Consider the following 16,930-nt stretch of genomic DNA (forward strand, 5'->3'; position numbering starts at 1 on the left):
GGCAGGTATTGCACCTTCTGTGATTGCATGGGAACGTGTCGTGGGAGAGGGATGAGGCGTTGGAGGTGATGGAGGAGTGGACCAGGTTGTCCCGAAGAGAACTGTCCCTACAGAATGCTGACTGGGGTTGGGGGAGGGGGGCGGGGGTACAGTGGTAAAGGGAAGATGTGTTTGGTGGTGGCATCATGCTGGAGTTGACGGAAATGGCCAAATGCCCCACCTTGCACCTCCTTCAATTTGGTCTACTGCATTCGCTGCTCCCAATGTGGTTTCCTCTACATTGGAGAGACCAAACGCAGACTGGGGTGACCGTTATGTGGAACACCTTCGGTCTGCCCACAAGCATGACCCAGGCCTTCCTGTCACTTGCCATTTCAACACACCATCCTGCTCTCATGCCCGTATGTCCGTCCTTGGCTTGCTGCAATGTTCCAGTGAAGCCCAACGCAAACTGGAGGGAACAGCACCTCATCTTCTGATGAGGCACTTTATAGCCTTCCGGATTAAACATTGAGTTCAACAACTTCAGGCCATGAGCTCTCCCCTCCATCCTCACCCTTTTTTTATCCTCCTTTTTCAATATTCATTTTTATTTTTTATCCGCTTATTTTTATTTATTTTCATTTTTATTCATTTTTTTAATTCATCGTTTTATCCCCACCTTTTATCCTACTTTCAATCTTTTTTCCCCACCACCGTCCCCTCCTCTCCCCCCACCCCACTAGAGTCATCTGTCACTTGTTCATGTTGTTCTTTCCAGAGTGCTTACCCTTGTCCAGCTATTATCACATTCTGCTTTCTATCCTTAATGACACCATCAGCACCTCCTTTAGCCAGTACCACTACCATTAACACCCCTTTGTCCTTTTGTTCATGACATCTTTGTCAATCTCTCATTTGCCTCCACCTATCGCTGGCCTTCTATCCAACTTTACCTACTCCATCCCCCTTAAACAGTATAAATCCCATTTTTACTTCTCTTTAGCTCTGAAGAAGAGTTATACGGACTCAAAACGTTAACTCTGTCTTTCTCTCCGCAGATGCTGTTAGACCTGCTGAGTTTTTCCAGCATTTTTTGTTTTTGTTTCAACCTCAGATTATGCTGTTCCTCAGTATAGCTACCATTGCTTCTGAATAACAGGGAACCATGGTGAGGACATGACGAGGTCAGTCAATACCTTCCTGTACTAATCTGATCCCTCTTCCTCTTATTCCCTTCCTTTTTTTTTCAAATCCATAACAGAATGTGTGTAGTATTGCTACATTATACTTGGTTGGTAGTACAGAACTTGTGTATTGCTGAAAAGAGATATGTTGTCAAAGTTTTTGGTCTTGTACTCATCAGGACAGAATTCGCAAGAGGGGAACAGCAATTTATACTTCATGAGAAGAGAGTGCTCATTGGTTGACAAGTGGACTCATTGGGAGATGCTAGGTAAATGCACCAGGTAACAGTTAACTGATATGCTTTTGTTTAAATTCAAACCAGACAAGTTGACTCTGATTGGTCAAGGCATTGCTACGGGGAATGAACCAGGGAATGGCTGCCCCCCAACCTTTTGTATAGTTGGACAAGGCACCATGTGTGGACATGCTCCTTCTGCCTGCAAAGGACAGGGCCCTGTGTGTGGATATATGTAGCTTCTAGCACACATAAGTGAGCCGTGCTGCAAGCGCGACCAATAATCTTAAAATAGTTGTCAGTTCAATTCTTTGCCCAATCAGGATTGTTTAGCAAGTGGTGTCCAATTGCGGAATCACATCTAATATTAGACATTATGTTTTGAATTTTGCAAGCACAGGTTGGTTGGATACGGCCAGTACTTTGCATGTTGCAAACATGCCAAAGGGACGTGCTGTTTGATATGATCCACCAGTCACTGGGACGTACGGCCTACATACCTGACATCACACGAGCACTGAAATTCATTTACAACATTACTCATTTACGCAATAGGAAGAATGCCTTTTTGGCTTGACGGCAACATCCTATTAGTGGAGAATACTGCTCGTGTTGCTACTGCACAATAGCAGTGTGAAATGGCTAGCTTCACCTGTTGCTCAAATCTTTGAGGCAACTTACCCTTTCAGGATAACCTGGGGTAGATTGGACAGTTTTCATGACCAAAAGTGACGGCTTTAGGCCCACGAGTTTGCACGATATATAGCGAGCAACGATCTGATCAGGATAGCTATTATCCTGCAGGATGGCTGTAATGTACCCAATTTCAGCATCAAGCTTGCACGGTGAGCAAAATGGCTCAGGCCCTATCTACGAGGCTGTCGATAAGGTCTAACTTATAGAGAGTGTGGAACTGTAAGAATCCCAATGCAAATATTGACCAGTGAAGGTAGGCTTGCGGTTGGCAGTAGTAGAGAACCCACTGGCAGATATCTCTATCAGCAAGTCGAAGAAAGGGAGCTCATTTGACTGCTCCATTTCAACGGTGAATTTGAGCGCAGGGTGGAGCCCATTAAAGTGAGTAAAGAAATTCTGACATGCAGCTGCGGATTCAAATATAGCAAACCTATCATCTATGTATCAGAAATACGCAAGGGGTTGGAGGTTAGTTGTCATTCCATCGAAGATGTGTTTCTCCTGGAAACCGACAAAAATATTTGCAAGAGCTGGGCCTAGGTGGGATCCCATGGCAACATCATCTATTTGGGCATACATGGTGCTATTAAACTGAACTCAACTGCATGAATTGCTGAGTTCATACATCCAATGAATACAGATTCATAATGGCAGTGTGTCTAGATCGCCATGATATAGTGACGCAGTGGAAAGGTCCATGACTTCCTACAACGGCACACTGGTGAATAGATGAGCAACGTCAAACGAACACATGGACACAACATTGCTATCGATATGCAAGTCCTGTATGGTCTTCGCAAAGGTGAAGGAATCCTTCACCATGTATGTGAAAATTTGCTCAGAACTGGTTGTAGCAACTTGCCCAGCCATCTGGCCAATTCATGTTGTGCAGAACCAGCTATAGATAAGAATGGCACTCAGGGACTTCACTTTTGTGCGTCTTGGGCAGCCCATACATATGTAGGTGTAGTTAGCCATGAGGACGAATCTTATTGCACATCACCAGGAAGCCCGTTACCCCTGCATAAACCCAACAAGCATTTTTATAACTTGCTTTCGAGCAGGTCTGTCCGGTTAAGCTTGGCAACAGTCCAATGGATAAAAATTTGGATTAAGAATGGTGTGTATTTTGTTGTAGTCACATAAATGGGTAATTTAGTATATGAATTTCAGTGCTGGTGTGATGCCAGGTGTGTAGGCTGTAGGTCCCAATAACTGGCGGATCATATTAAACAGCACGCCCCTTTGGCTGTTCGCAACAGGCAAAGAACAGACCGTACCCAACCAGCCGTGCTTGCAAAACTCAAAACATAATGTCCAACATTAGATGTGATTCTGCGATTGGACATCTCTTGCTAAAATATTCTGCTTGAGCTAAGTAGTACATTGATAACCAATTTAAGATTATTAGTCGGATTCACAGTGTAGCCCATTTATGTGTGCTAGAAGCTACATATATTCACAGACAGGGCCCTCTCCTTTGCTCACAGAAGGAGCATGTCCAGGAACATTGCACCTTTTTCAACTAAACAAAAGCTTGGGGGACAGCCAGTCCCTGGTTCATTCCTTATGGCAATGCCTTGACCAATCAGAGTCGACCTGCCTGGTTTGAAATTAAACAGTTAACTGCTCTCTGGTGAAATTTCCATACAACACCTCTACCACAGTCCATTTAGCAATCAGCGCTCTCTTCTCAAGCAGTATAAATTGTTGTTCCCTTTACAATTGGTATTCTTGCAAATTCTGTCCTGATGAGTGCAAGATGAAAAGCTTCAACAGCATGTTTCTTTTCTCAGCAATACATTAAGTATATGGGCTACGAATAGATAATATACGTGTACAGATATAAACGTATTTCCTACCAACATTTTAAAGTGTTTTTATGTTTCAGCACGTGTTTTGGGGAAGAGGCACTAAGCCAGCTTCTCAATTCTGCTCTCCACCTGATGCCAGTCTACATCAGATTCCAAGCACGAGAGCAATGTAATAGCCTCCTGTCAGTCCATAAAGTGTTGTACCTTCTGGTGATGCCACCACAATAAGACAAGTCCCTAAGTTTGCTGTTAAATGCAATCAATGGTGAAAGCAATGTACATTCAATTGGCTGCATTTTTATATGTAAGGGCTTTGTGAGAAGGATACAGAGCAGACCCTGGGTGACCGAAACTGAAAGTGATTAGAAGGTCAAAGTAGTTCAGGTGTGGTCGACACAGGAGATTGTGGAACTGATTGGTAGTAAGATACATTACATCAGATTTCTCAAACAAATTCACTATGGAAGTGTTAACCACTCAATGTTGACAGGCCTCTAATTCTTTGATTCCCTTTCTATGTAGGACTATAATTTTGAAATGAGCCACATTTAGTAGCAGGGGATTTATTTGTGATCCTACTTCTGACCCAGTCAAAGTATTAGGGGGGATTTTCTGCCGCTGATACAACTGAGGCTTTTGCTCCTAATGCTGGGGCAGCCCTGACTAGTACAGAGAACTGACAAGACTGCTCCCAAATGTTCCACTGTCAACTCTCAACTGTAATTATTTGGAGTTGCCTACAAGGCTTTGGCCTTGTACAGGAATTAAACGTAATGGGAAGCAGAAACTATGGTCAGGGGGTGCAAATTAAAAGGAAATGTTCACTTAAAGGCAAGTGGCTGCACGTGGGAACAAATATTGTTTCAATCTTTATCAAACTTCACAATGAGCTTTAAATATTTGTCAGCCTTGGCCAAGGCAGGCAAGCAGGATGGAGAAGCACTAGGCACAAATGAAGTGGAAATAAAGCCAATGTGGAGAGATAAAATTGATTCTATAGCATCGACCTTCTATTTGATGGAAGGTTGAATGACATGTAGTTGTGCAAGATGGATGTGGCACTTCAGGGCACCCTCCCACATGATGGCTATGCACCATTACTGGCAGTAGGTGGGAGGCAAATTTAATGCCGAGGGACCCAAGAACAGATGATTTCGAGATTTAAAGGAATCTGGCAAGGAATGTCTGCACCTAAAGATTCCATGAATCCCATGGATAGCCCCAACACTGCTTGCTGTTGAGGTGTTCCCTATTCCACTACGTATCGTATTCCACATTGCACACCAAACACTCATACACTGTACAGCACATTCTCTGGGCCTGGCCAAAAGCATCCGCATGGACACAGCAAACTTTTCAACCTCTCTCTGGAACCACAAAGAAATATCAAAACATTTTCAATTATCAACAAGCACCTAAATTTTTCAATTCATATCTGCAAATATTTGAGAGCTTTACTGCAGTGTGGATGAACAGTCCAAAACAGAGCCACTCAAAGTGGATTTAGCCCTAAACCAGTTGTACACTCCCAAGTCTACTACTATCCTGTACTGCGCTTCCTTATGTTTTGGATTTTGTGTTGGTAACAGAAGAAAAGACAGTGAGAGAGTGAGAAAGCGAGTGAGTGAATGAGAGAGAGGGAAAGAATTTATTTTTGTTTTTCCCATATGACTCTAATCTGGGGATTAGAGTAACGTCAACAGAATTTAGTCCCAACCACTACCTTTGAAAGCGTTCCTGCTGTTCTCTTTGCTTGCGGATTTCAGGAAACTGTTTCTCATAATATTCCCTGGTCTTGCTCTCCTTGGCCTTCCGGCGAGGGTTGTTTTCTATTCTTTCAACCTTCTTTTCCCACACCTCCATCAGCTGGTCATAGCGCTGGCAGATCTTCTGCTCCTGCAAAACATGCATTACAAATGGAAGAATGAGGCAATTATGGTTAAAAAGCAGCTCAGCAGTGTGAGGCTTTAGCATCAATGAGTAGGAGCAGACAGGTTCATGATAGAAGAGGCTGATCTACATTGAACCAGGTGATGATTGAGAGATGGATATTTTTTCTACAGGGGAACAGGAGAACATCAGTGAGTCACATGTTTCTGCCCTCATCTCATTTTTTGCAGATGGATTAACACAAGTTTGGGGCCAAGTCTTTGAACAGGACAGAGGGATAAAAAATCTAAAGTGCTGAATGATTACAGAGGGGGAAAAAAGGATGAGATTTCTGGAGACCACATTGGATGTTTAGGCAACCATTATGTGCAATAACAGGTGCATTTTGGATCAGAAAAACACAAAGGTCCAGGACTGGGAAATGCACATTGAAACCGTCTGCAGACTCCTGGAAAACCACTGAAAGCAGTTACTGAGCACAAGAAGCCAAGTTACATAAGAAATAGGAACAGGGGTAGACCATTCGGCCCCTCGTGCCTGCTCCGTCATTTAATAAGACCATAGCTGATGATCTTGTGTTTCGATTTCCACATTCCCATCTGACCCCAATAACCTTTGATTCCCTTGCCCAACAAGAATCTATCTACGATAAAAGCAAAATACTGCAGATGCTGGAAATCTGAAACAAAAACAAAAACTGCTGGAAAAACTCAGCAGGTCTGACAGCATCTGTGGAGAGGAAGACAGAGTTAAAGTTTCGAGTCTGTATGACTCTTCATCAGAACTAAAGAGAAATAGAAATGTGGTGAAATATAAGCTGTTTAAGAGGGGGTGGGACAGGTGGAGCTGGCTAGAAGGCCAGTGATAGGTGGAGGCAAAGGAGAGATTGCCAAAGATGTCATAAACAAAAGGTCAAAGGGGTGTTTAGGGGAGTGATATTAGCTAAAGGATGTGCTAATGGTGACATTAAGGGTAGAAAGCAGGATGAGCAAGTGACAGATGGCCCGAGTGGCGTTGGGGTGGGGAGAAGGGATCAAAATAGGCTAAAAGATGGAGACAAAACAATGGATGGAAATAACTTTTAAAAATAATAATAGAAATAGGTGGGAAAAGAAAAATATATTAAAAAATGTATAATAATTATTAGAAAAAAGGGGATCAAAAAGGGGGTGAGGATGGAGGAGAGAGTTCATGATCTGAAGCTGTTGAACTCAATGTTAAGTCGGGAAGGCTGTAAAGTACCTAATTAGAAGATGAGGTGCTGTTCCTCCAGTTTGCATTGAGCTCACTGGAACATTGCAGCAGGCCAAGGACGGACATGTGGGCATGAGAGCAGGGTGTTGAAATGGCAAGTGACAGGAAGGTCTGGGTCATGCTTGCAGACAGACTGAAAGTGTTCTGTAAAGCGGTCACCCAGTCTGTGTCTGGTCTCTCCAATGTAGGGGAGACCGCATTGGGAGCAGACTAAATTGTGGGAAGTGCAAGTGAAGTGCTGCTTCACTTAAAGGGGTGTTTGGGCCCTTGGACGGTGAGGAGTAGGGAAGTAAAGGGGCAGGTGTTGCACCTTCTGCGGTTGCATGAGAAGATGCCATGGGAGGAGGTTGAGATGTAGGGGGTGATGGAGAAGTGGACCAGGGTGACCCGGAAGGAACGGTCCCTATGGAATGCCGACAGCGGGGGGTGAAGGGAAGATGTGTTTGGTGGTGACATCATGCTGGAGTTGGCAGAAATGGCGGAGGATGATCCTTTGAATGCGGAGGCTGGTGGGGTGATAAGTGAGGACAAGCGGGACTCTGTCATGGTTCTGGGAGGGAGAGGAAGGTGTGAAGGCAGATGCACAGGAGATGGGCCGGACACGGTTGAGGGCCCTCTCAACCACCATGGGTGGAAAACCTCGGTTAAGGAAGAAGGAAGACATGTCAGAATAACTGTTTTGGAAAGTGGCTTCATCGGAACAGATGCGACGAAGGCAAAGGAGCTGAGAGAATGGGAAGCAGTCCTTACAGGAAGCAGGGTGTGAGGAGCTGTAGTCGAGGTAGCTGTGGGAGTTGGTGGGCTTGTAATGAATATTGGTGGATAGTCTATCACCAGAAATTGAGACAGAGAGGTCAAGGAAGGGGAGGGAAGTGTCAGTGATGGACCATGTGAAAGTGATGGAGTGGTGGAAATTGGATGCAAAGTTAGTAAATTTTTCTAGGTCCAGACGAGAGCATGAAGCAGCATCGAAGCAGTCATCGATGAACCGGAGAAAAGAGTTGTGGAAGGGGACCTGAGTAGGACTGAGAACAAGGAATGTTTCACATACCCCATAAAGAGACAGGCATAACTGGGACCCATGGGGGCACCCAAGGCCACACCTTTTATTTGGAGGAAGTGAGACGAGTTTAAGGAGAAATTGTTCAGTGAGAGAACAAGTTCAGCCAGATGGAGGAGAATGGAGGTGGATGGGGATTGTTCGGGCCTCTGTTCAAGGACCTCAGACCATCCCGGTGGGGGAATCACTTGCACTTCCCTCAATTTAGAATCCTTAGATTCTGGACAAGTCCCAGAGGATTGGAGAATGGCCAATGTAACACCCTTATTCAAAAAGGGAGACAAAAAAACAGGTAACTACAGGCCAGGTGGCTTAACATCTGTCATTGATAAAATGTTGGAGTACATAATCTAATTAAGCAGAGTCAGCATGGCTTCATGAAGGGGAAATTATGCCTGACACATTTATTAGGATTCTTTGAAGAGGTAACAAGCAGGATAGATAAAGAGGAACCAGTAGATGTAATATATTTGGATTTCCAAAAGGCGTTCGATAAGGTACCACACATAAGGCTACTTAATAAGATAAGATAATGTTCAGCACCATTCACAACTCCTCAGATAATGAAGCAGTCGAGGTCCAAATGCAGCAAGACCTGGACAATATCCAGGCTTGGGCTGACAAGTTGCAAGTAACATTCGTGCCACACAAAGTGTCAGGCAATGACCATCTCCAACAAGAGAGAATCCAAACATCTCCACTTGACATTCAATGGCATGACCATTGCTGAATCCCCCGCTATCAACATCCTTGGGGTTGCCATTGACCATAAACTGAACTGGACTAGCCATATAAATACTGTGGCTACAAGAGCAGGTCAGAGACTAGGAATCGTGCGACGAGTAACTCGCCTCCTGACTCCCCAAAGCCTGTCCACCATCTACAATGCAGAAGTCAGGAGTGTAATGGAATACTCCCCACTTGCCTGGATAACTGCAGCTCGTACAACACTGAAGCAGCTGGACACCGTCCAGGGCAAAGCAGTCCACTTGATTGGCACCACATCCACAAACATTCACTCCCTCAACCACCGACGCACAGAAGCAGCAGTGTGTACCATCTACAAGATGCACTGTAGGAGTTCACCAAGGCTCCTTAGGCAGCACCTTCCTAACCCACGGCCACTACCATCTAGAAGGGCAAGGGCAGCAGATAGAAGGGAACACCACCACCTGGAAGTTCCCCTCCAGGTCACTCACCATCCTGACTTGGAAATATATCACCATTCCTTCACTGTCGCTGGGTCAAAATCCTGGAACTCCCTTCCTAACAGCACTGTGGGTGTACCTACACCACAGGGCCTGCAGCGGTTCAAGGAGGCAGCTCACCACCACCTTCTCAAGGGCAACTAGGGATGGGCAATAAATGCTGGCCCAGCCAGTGAAGCCCACATCCTGTGAATGAATTTAAAAAAAGAGCCCGTAGTATTGGGGGTAGTATATTAGCTAACTAATGGAAGACAGAGAGTTGGGAAAAGGGGGGCATTTTCGGGATGGCAACCTCTATCTAGTGGAGTGCCACAGGGGTCAGGGCTGGGGCCACAATTATTTACAATAAATATTAATGACTTAGATGAGGGAAGGGAATGTACTATCGCTAAGTTTGCAGGTGACACAAAAATAAGTGGGAAGGCAAGTGCTGAGGATGACACAAAGAGCCTACAGAGGGATATAGACAGGTTAAGTGAGTGGGCAAAAACCTGGCAGGTGGAATATAATGTGGGAAAATGTGAGGTTATGCACTTTGGCAGAAAGAATAGAGGAGCTGAATATTATTTAAATGGAGAAAGATTGCGGAAGGCTCCAGCACAGAGGGATTTGGAAGTCCTTATGCATGAATCCCAAAAAGCTAACGTAGAATTTCAGCAGGTAGCAGGGAAGGCAATTGGAACGTTGGCCTTTATTTCAAAGGGGACGGAGTATAAAAATAGCAAAGTCTTGCTAAAACTATACAAGGCACTAGTTAGGCCATACCTAGAATACTGTGAATAATTTTGGTCCCCTTAGCTAAGGAACGATATAATGGCATTGCAGGCAGTCCAGAGGAGGTTCACTAGGTTGATCCCAGGTATGGAGGGATTTTCGTATGAGGGGAGGTTGAGTAGGTTGGGCCTGTACTCATTGCAGTTTAGAAGAATGAGAGGCGACCTTATTGAAACATATAAGATCCTTATGGAGCTTGACAAGGTAGATGCTGAGAGGTTGTTTCCCATTGTGGGAGAGTCTAGGACCAGAGGGCATATTCTCAGAGTAAGGGGTCGCCCGTTTAAAAGAGAGCTAAGGAGGAATTTCTTTTCTCAGAGGGTAGTCAATCTGTGGAATTCTACAGCAGAGGGCTGTAGTGGCTGGGTCGTTAAGTATATTCAAGGCTGAGATAGAGAGATTTTTAATCAGTAAGGGAATCAAGGGGAAAAGGCAGAAAATTGGAGTTGAGGATTATCAGGTCAGCCATGATCTCGTTGAATGGCGGAACAAACTCGATGGGCCAAATGGCCTACTTCTGCTCCTATGTCTTATAGGGCACCCAGATCCCACTGAAACTCAAAGCTCTGCAATGTCTCACCATTATGCTTCTTTTTTATTCTTCCTGCCAAAATGGACAATTTCATATTTGCCCACATTATACTCCATTTGCCAGGTCTTTGCCCACTCACTTAAGCTATGTCACTTTGTACCCTCCTTAAATCCTCTTCACAATTTACTTTCCTACCTGTCTTTATGTCGTAAGCAAATTTAGCAAACATACCATCTGTCCCCTCATCCAAATTATTGATAGAAATTGTAAGAAGTTGAGGTCCCAGCACTGATCCCTGTGGCACACCACTCATTACATCCTGCCAACCAGAAAAAAAACCAGTTTATGGCTACCCTCTGTTTCCTGTTAGCCAGCCAATCATCTATCAATGCCAATATGTTACGCCCTACACCATGACCTTTTATTTTCTGCAGTAAACTCTGATGTGGCACCTTATCAAATGCCTTCTGGAAATCCAAGTACAGTATATCCACCTGACCCCCTTTATAGCACCATCCTCATTATATATAAAACTCTACTCTCATAAAGGTCTCAATAACACATACAAATTAAAGAAAACCAAAGCCAGTGTCTCCCTTTGTTGTGGACTTTGTGCTCTCTTTCCTCGTTGCCTCTAAAGTACGTCCTTGCATCCAACACCCACCACAGACCACCCCCCCCCCCCCCCCCCCCCCCCCCCCACTAAACTGCTTCCTTCCAGCCCGCAATAGTCAATTTTCCCTTTGTTGCAGCTCAATGCTTGACTTTGATCAGATATTTCTTTTTGTTGTTATCTCATATTGCTATTTATACTTTAATTTTAAAAAATTTAAGCACGACAGCATACCCTCTGTTTACGAGCGTGGTTTCTCCTCTTGAAAAAAAGGATCAGTTTTTTCCGCATTACTTGGTTCCTGAAATATAAACAAATGCAAAAGTGGTAAGGTAGGGAGTAATCTAGGTTCAGTGAAAGCATTTGAATGGTAGGGCTGCTAATATTTAAGTTATAAAAGTCGATGAACAGCAAGGCAGGCAGTTGCCTAGGTGATAAATGTCGTGATAAATGTCGAACGGCTTTCTCTGCATACTCTAAAGCATTTGATAGTTACCAAAGTATAGGTGCTCTTGCACATATTTTGTGGCTCTTTCTGCTGGGTCAAAGTGATAAACTTCTCAAAACAACTGTGGCATGAAGCTGGCATCTGCACCGAGGCTTTGTTCCAATGGATATATAGCATTCAAACGCAAAGCTTCCTTGATTACAACTCATAAATCAACTGATTATTACAATTACCCACTATAAAGACCTGTAAGTATGATGGGCTTATAGATTTGCCATTAATCTGCATACATTTGGAGCTCAAACCCCCAGTCAAAATACTGTTCATGTGTTGCACAAATCCAGACAGCTCAATGGCTGGACACCAAAGAGTTTGTTGAAATCATAACTGATGGAGTTTGGTCCCTAACTGACCTAAGGGCTGAAACATCCAATGAATTCCAGAGCCTGCTTTACTATTTCTAAATCATATAACAATCCTTTCTGTTCAGTTTGTATAATGCATCACCGCTTCACTATCAGATCCAACCCTTAGAGAATGTCAACTGTGCAGAGAGCGCTGATCTTCTCCTGTCGAAAGTGCCATCCCATTTCTCCCACATACAGATCTTGGGAGGTTCCCACCCTTCAACACACAATTTGAAACAGCTTCTTCAACTGTAAACACTGCATTGACATTTCCATGCAGAAATACATTGGCTCCACAGAATGGTTGGAAGAGATTACCCATTAAGTTCAGTCATTGGGCTGGTCTGAACTGGTTCCCATTACCTCCCACACTCCACCTCTAAATAGGGAGCTACTTCTACCGACCTGTACTCAGTCCATTCCATATGTGAATAGTGATCACCTAAGCAAACATTCCAATTGGAATTGCTAGTCCAGCTTGAATTAAAGTTCTAATGTTTATTTTGGTCACCACTTCTCTGCCTTAACCACAAGGTGCTGATACTCGAAGTACATTTCACAAACTGCAGCCATTGCAGGGTACCTCTTCCAAGAGATCATTCTTCACGTACAAGTCTAGACGCTGTGTATGTTTGACTCCAGTGGCATTATGACTGAACCACAATTTGTCCTCAACTGAAATCCACACTCCCAGCAGACGTCACTGCACAGTGATCAGGAGCCCTGGCTAACTTCCTATCCTTAGCTCAAGATGCTGAGGCCAACTGCAACAGCCCCACTGAGATTAATTAAATAGTCAGGAGATGAAACCCAAATTCCTCCACTTTCTAGTTCAGTACCACACTGGTCTGAGTATTTAACAAATGAATAAAGTCCTTGGAACAAGTGATCAGTTTATAAAGTTGGGTTGCAAAGTGGTTTCATGGGGGATATGGAAGGAGCAATTTTAAGTAATTTAACAAATTATGCACAAGGATTCTCACTGAGTACTAACAGCCCTCAATGAATTTTGGAAGTCAGTGTGAATTATATTGCATCGCCAACTATCTGTGAGCAGGCCTCAACAGGAAATATCACCATCCTCTACCTTCTGTCCACTCAGTGCTGTGCTGCGGCTTCTCAGCATCTGCTTGGATGTAAAAGGAGTTTTCCTTCTCAGCCAAATGACTGTCTGACCCAAGCGGAACCCACTTTCCCTCTCCCAGTCGGTTTGGCTCTACTTATACAGCACTGAAAGAATTGCAGGAAATTGGCTGCTCTTAAATAAATCCTAGCCACAGGAAAAGGACGTGACACTGGCTTTCCACTCACTACAAGATCACTCATAGCAAAACATTGAGTGTTAATATTTATCTACACTTCTTCTTTCCAATGCATTTCAACCAGACCGTATAAATAACATTGACCTACTTTTCCACCACTTAGGGAAGTAACAGTCACCTTTGAGGGGCCAGACAATGTTTGATAGCAGAACATGGGCTGTACAATGATGTTACATGTGTTCCAATGACAAATATGTACTCCAGTTACTGGCACTCTTCACTCTGTTCCAGTTAACTCCTGTAAGAATCTGAAGCTGAACACAAACTTATGTGGCTGTGAATAAGAGGCAGGAAACCCAGATCAGTGTTCCACACAACTCCACTAAGCAGTGCTTCTTCCAATTCTGTCAAAGCTTGTTTCTTTAATACTGTCAGCTTGCTACTGCCTACTTAAGTTTTTAATCCTGCAGCTAATTTGTCATCAACTTGAACCAGAATAATGGTCTTAAAAATTCTCTTACTGAATGCCTTCTGAAATGCAACTAAGTCATATTTGTGACAAATCCTCCTTTAACTAGTTTAGTTACTTCTTCAAAGAAATCCAGACCAGGCAAGCAAGTTACAACTGCCAAATCAAGCTAATTATTAAAAAAATATTCATACCATTTGGCAATCAGCACAATGAAATGATGATCTCCATGGGCTGAATTTCCCCCCCATTGTGGGGGGTTGTGCAGGGACAGGCGGGAGCGAGCGCGAACCCAATTGGGTCCGCGCTGCCATTTATGCGGGTGGGCCAATTAAGGTCCGCCCAGCGAGACGCTCACCCGGAAGCACTGAGCACTCCCTGTGCGGACGGGAGGGGATTCCCTGAGTCTTCCCCAGAGGTGCCTCAGAGAGATCAGTTTAAGGTTTTAAAATTTAAATAAAGGAAAAGAAAACTTTTAAAACATGTCCCCTCTTGTGACAGCGTCACATGAGCTGGGACATGTCAATGAATTTTTAAAATAATTTTTATTGGATTTTAAAACACTTCATGAAACCTCATCCCACCCGTGGATGAGGTTTCATGAAAAACGCGAAGGCCATCTGGGCTCTTCGCCTACCAGCCAACCTTAAGGTTGGACGGGCAGCTCACTTAATTGTTTTAAATAGCTTTTGACAAGCCTAAATCAGCTGCGCACCCGCCGAACTGAAAATCTAAATGACGCCCGCGTTGGCGAGCGGGCCCCGCCCCCACTCACTGACTGGAAAATTCTTCCCCGTGTGTCAGGCTCTTAATGGTGTAACCATAATTGTGCTAGTCAATATACTGTCCACATAGCTACAATAGCAAGGAAGCCTGGTGAATTCTGTAAGAGGCTGTATGAAGGTACAACAATCTTTAACAGGATCTAACTTATTTGTAAAATCGGCACAAAGATCTTGACTCCACACTGAAAAATCTTTAATCCAAATTTCATTGCTGTCATGTTATGTAGAGGATATTAATTTTATCATTATTTAAAACATCTCAATGACGTTTTGCACTGAGAGAGCTGAACAGAGTCCCCGTGAAGGCACTTGTGGCCAGGTACAACGCATGGTTCAACATCCACGGATTGAGGCACAGATCCCGAGGCACTTGCACACACGCCTGGCGGCTACCCCCGGCTCCATTTCCAGGCTGCCAACAGCACGCAAGTCGCCGTCGAACCACAAAACGCAGGCAGGGGCCATAGCTAGCAGTAGGAGGAGGAGGAGAACGGGCAGCAAGGCTCAAAGGGCAGCCACAACAACCGTAAAAAAACAGGGCGGTCAGCAGGAGGTAGCATTCAAGGGCCACAAACAGGCCGAGGGAGGGGGGAGGGGCTGTTGGAGGAGGGGCAGGCTGGAGGCGGGGGGAGTATAGGAAACATTGGTTCAGTCTGAACTGGAGTATTGCGTCCAGTTCTGGATGCCACACTTTAAGAAGGACATGAAGGCATTAAAGAGGGTGCAGAAAAGATTGAGGAGAATGGTTCCAGGGATGAGGAGCTTCAGTTACTTGGATAGGTTGGAGAAGCTGGGGCTGTTCTCCTTGGAGAGGTTGAAAGCAAATTTTATGAAGGTATTCAAAATCATGCGGGGTCTGGACAGGGTAAATAGAAAGAAACTTGTCCCATTGGTGGAAGGATTAGTTTAAAGTGACTGGCAAAAAAGACAACGGCGACACAAGGAAAAACATTTTTATGCAGCATGTGGAATGCACTGGCTGAGAGTGTGGCAGATTCAACCATGGCTTTCAAAAGAGAAGTGGGTCATCATCTGCAGAAGAAAAATTTGGAGGGCTATGGGGAGAAGGTGGGGGAGTGGCACGAGGTGACTTGTTCTTGCAGAGAGCAGGCACAGACATGATGGGCTGAATGGTCCCCTCCTGTGCTGTAACCATTCTATGATTCTATTCAAACCAGACAGCAGCTGCTGTAGTTGTACTCTATATTCATCCAAAATGTACATACGATAAGCACTAAAACTTCACACGCTACCCCTCCAACCAATGACAATCTCAAACACGTTTAGGGACTGGAACTATAATCCTTGTTGAGGGATTTACATTCAGGAAACCTCTCACGATAAACAGGTTTGCTGAAGCTGGCAGCATGTGCTTACTGAAAGTCTACTGGTCCAAAGTAAAACCTCTCTGAATCTTTCATTGCTCCCAGCACCTTCGCTGTTAGGTGGCATGGCAGCAAGGGGGAAAATGCTTTTTTTCCAACATGGATATCACAAATTAAAATGTCTTGGTTCAGAAGATCAGAAAATAGAATTAGTATGGGTGGAGATTAGGAATAACAAGAGTCAGAGAACACTGGTGGGAGTAGTTTATAGTCCCCCTAACAGTAGTTATACCATTTGCAAAATGTATTTGGCGTAACAAAGGCAATGTAATAATTGTGGAGGACTTTAATCTTCATATAGACTGGGCCAATCAAATTGGCAAAGATGGTCTGAAAGATGAGTTTGTAGAATGCTGTTGTGACAGTTCCCTGGAGCAATAAATCGTGGAAACAACTAGGGATAAAGCTTTTTTAGATCTAGTATTGTGTAATGAGGCAGGGTCAATTAACAACACCATAGTAAAATATCCACTCGGAGAAGACAGTTATAATAGTTGAATTCCATATTAAGTTTGAAAGCAACATACTCCAGTCCTAAACAAGAATCTTAAATTTAAACAAAGCCATTTACAAAGGTAGAGGCGACCGCTGGCTAAGATTGACTGGGTAAATAAACTAAAACGTATGGTGAAAAGTAAACACTGGGAAACATTTAAAGAAACAATTCAAAATGTTCAATAAAAATTAATTCCCATTGAAAGCAAAAACTCAATGTGAAAGGTTCATCTGAGGCTTACTAGAAAGTTAAGAATAGTATTAGATTAAAAGAAGGGGCCTACAATGTGGCAAAGATTAATATTAAACCTGAGGATTGGGAAAGTTTTAGAAACCAGAGAGCCACCAAAATGTTGATTAAAAAATGAGGAAAAAAGGATGAGTGTAAACTATCCAGGAATATGACTAATACCAGGAATGGGCGGGTTGTCCGATG

The 16,930-nt window shown here is 43.9% G+C and overlaps 1 protein-coding gene across 13 annotated transcripts in view; it reads right to left on the minus strand.

The window, feature by feature from the left end:
- Positions 1-16,930, minus strand: part of ncor1 (nuclear receptor corepressor 1) — a 399,352-nt gene that overhangs the window by 249,387 nt on the left and 133,035 nt on the right. For all 13 annotated transcript variants that reach the window (XM_078548371.1, XM_078548367.1, XM_078548369.1 and 10 more), the window contains exons 9-10: positions 11,478-11,544; positions 5,636-5,808 (exon numbers count right to left, since the gene is read on the minus strand). In XM_078548371.1, coding sequence (XP_078404497.1) covers positions 5,636-5,808; positions 11,478-11,544 — 240 coding nt within the window. The remainder of the gene's footprint in view (positions 1-5,635; positions 5,809-11,477; positions 11,545-16,930) is intronic.

The sequence above is a fragment of the Cetorhinus maximus genome, chromosome 9, assembly GCF_964194155.1.
Source record: "Cetorhinus maximus chromosome 9, sCetMax3.hap1.1, whole genome shotgun sequence".
Lineage (NCBI taxonomy): Eukaryota > Metazoa > Chordata > Chondrichthyes > Lamniformes > Cetorhinidae > Cetorhinus > Cetorhinus maximus.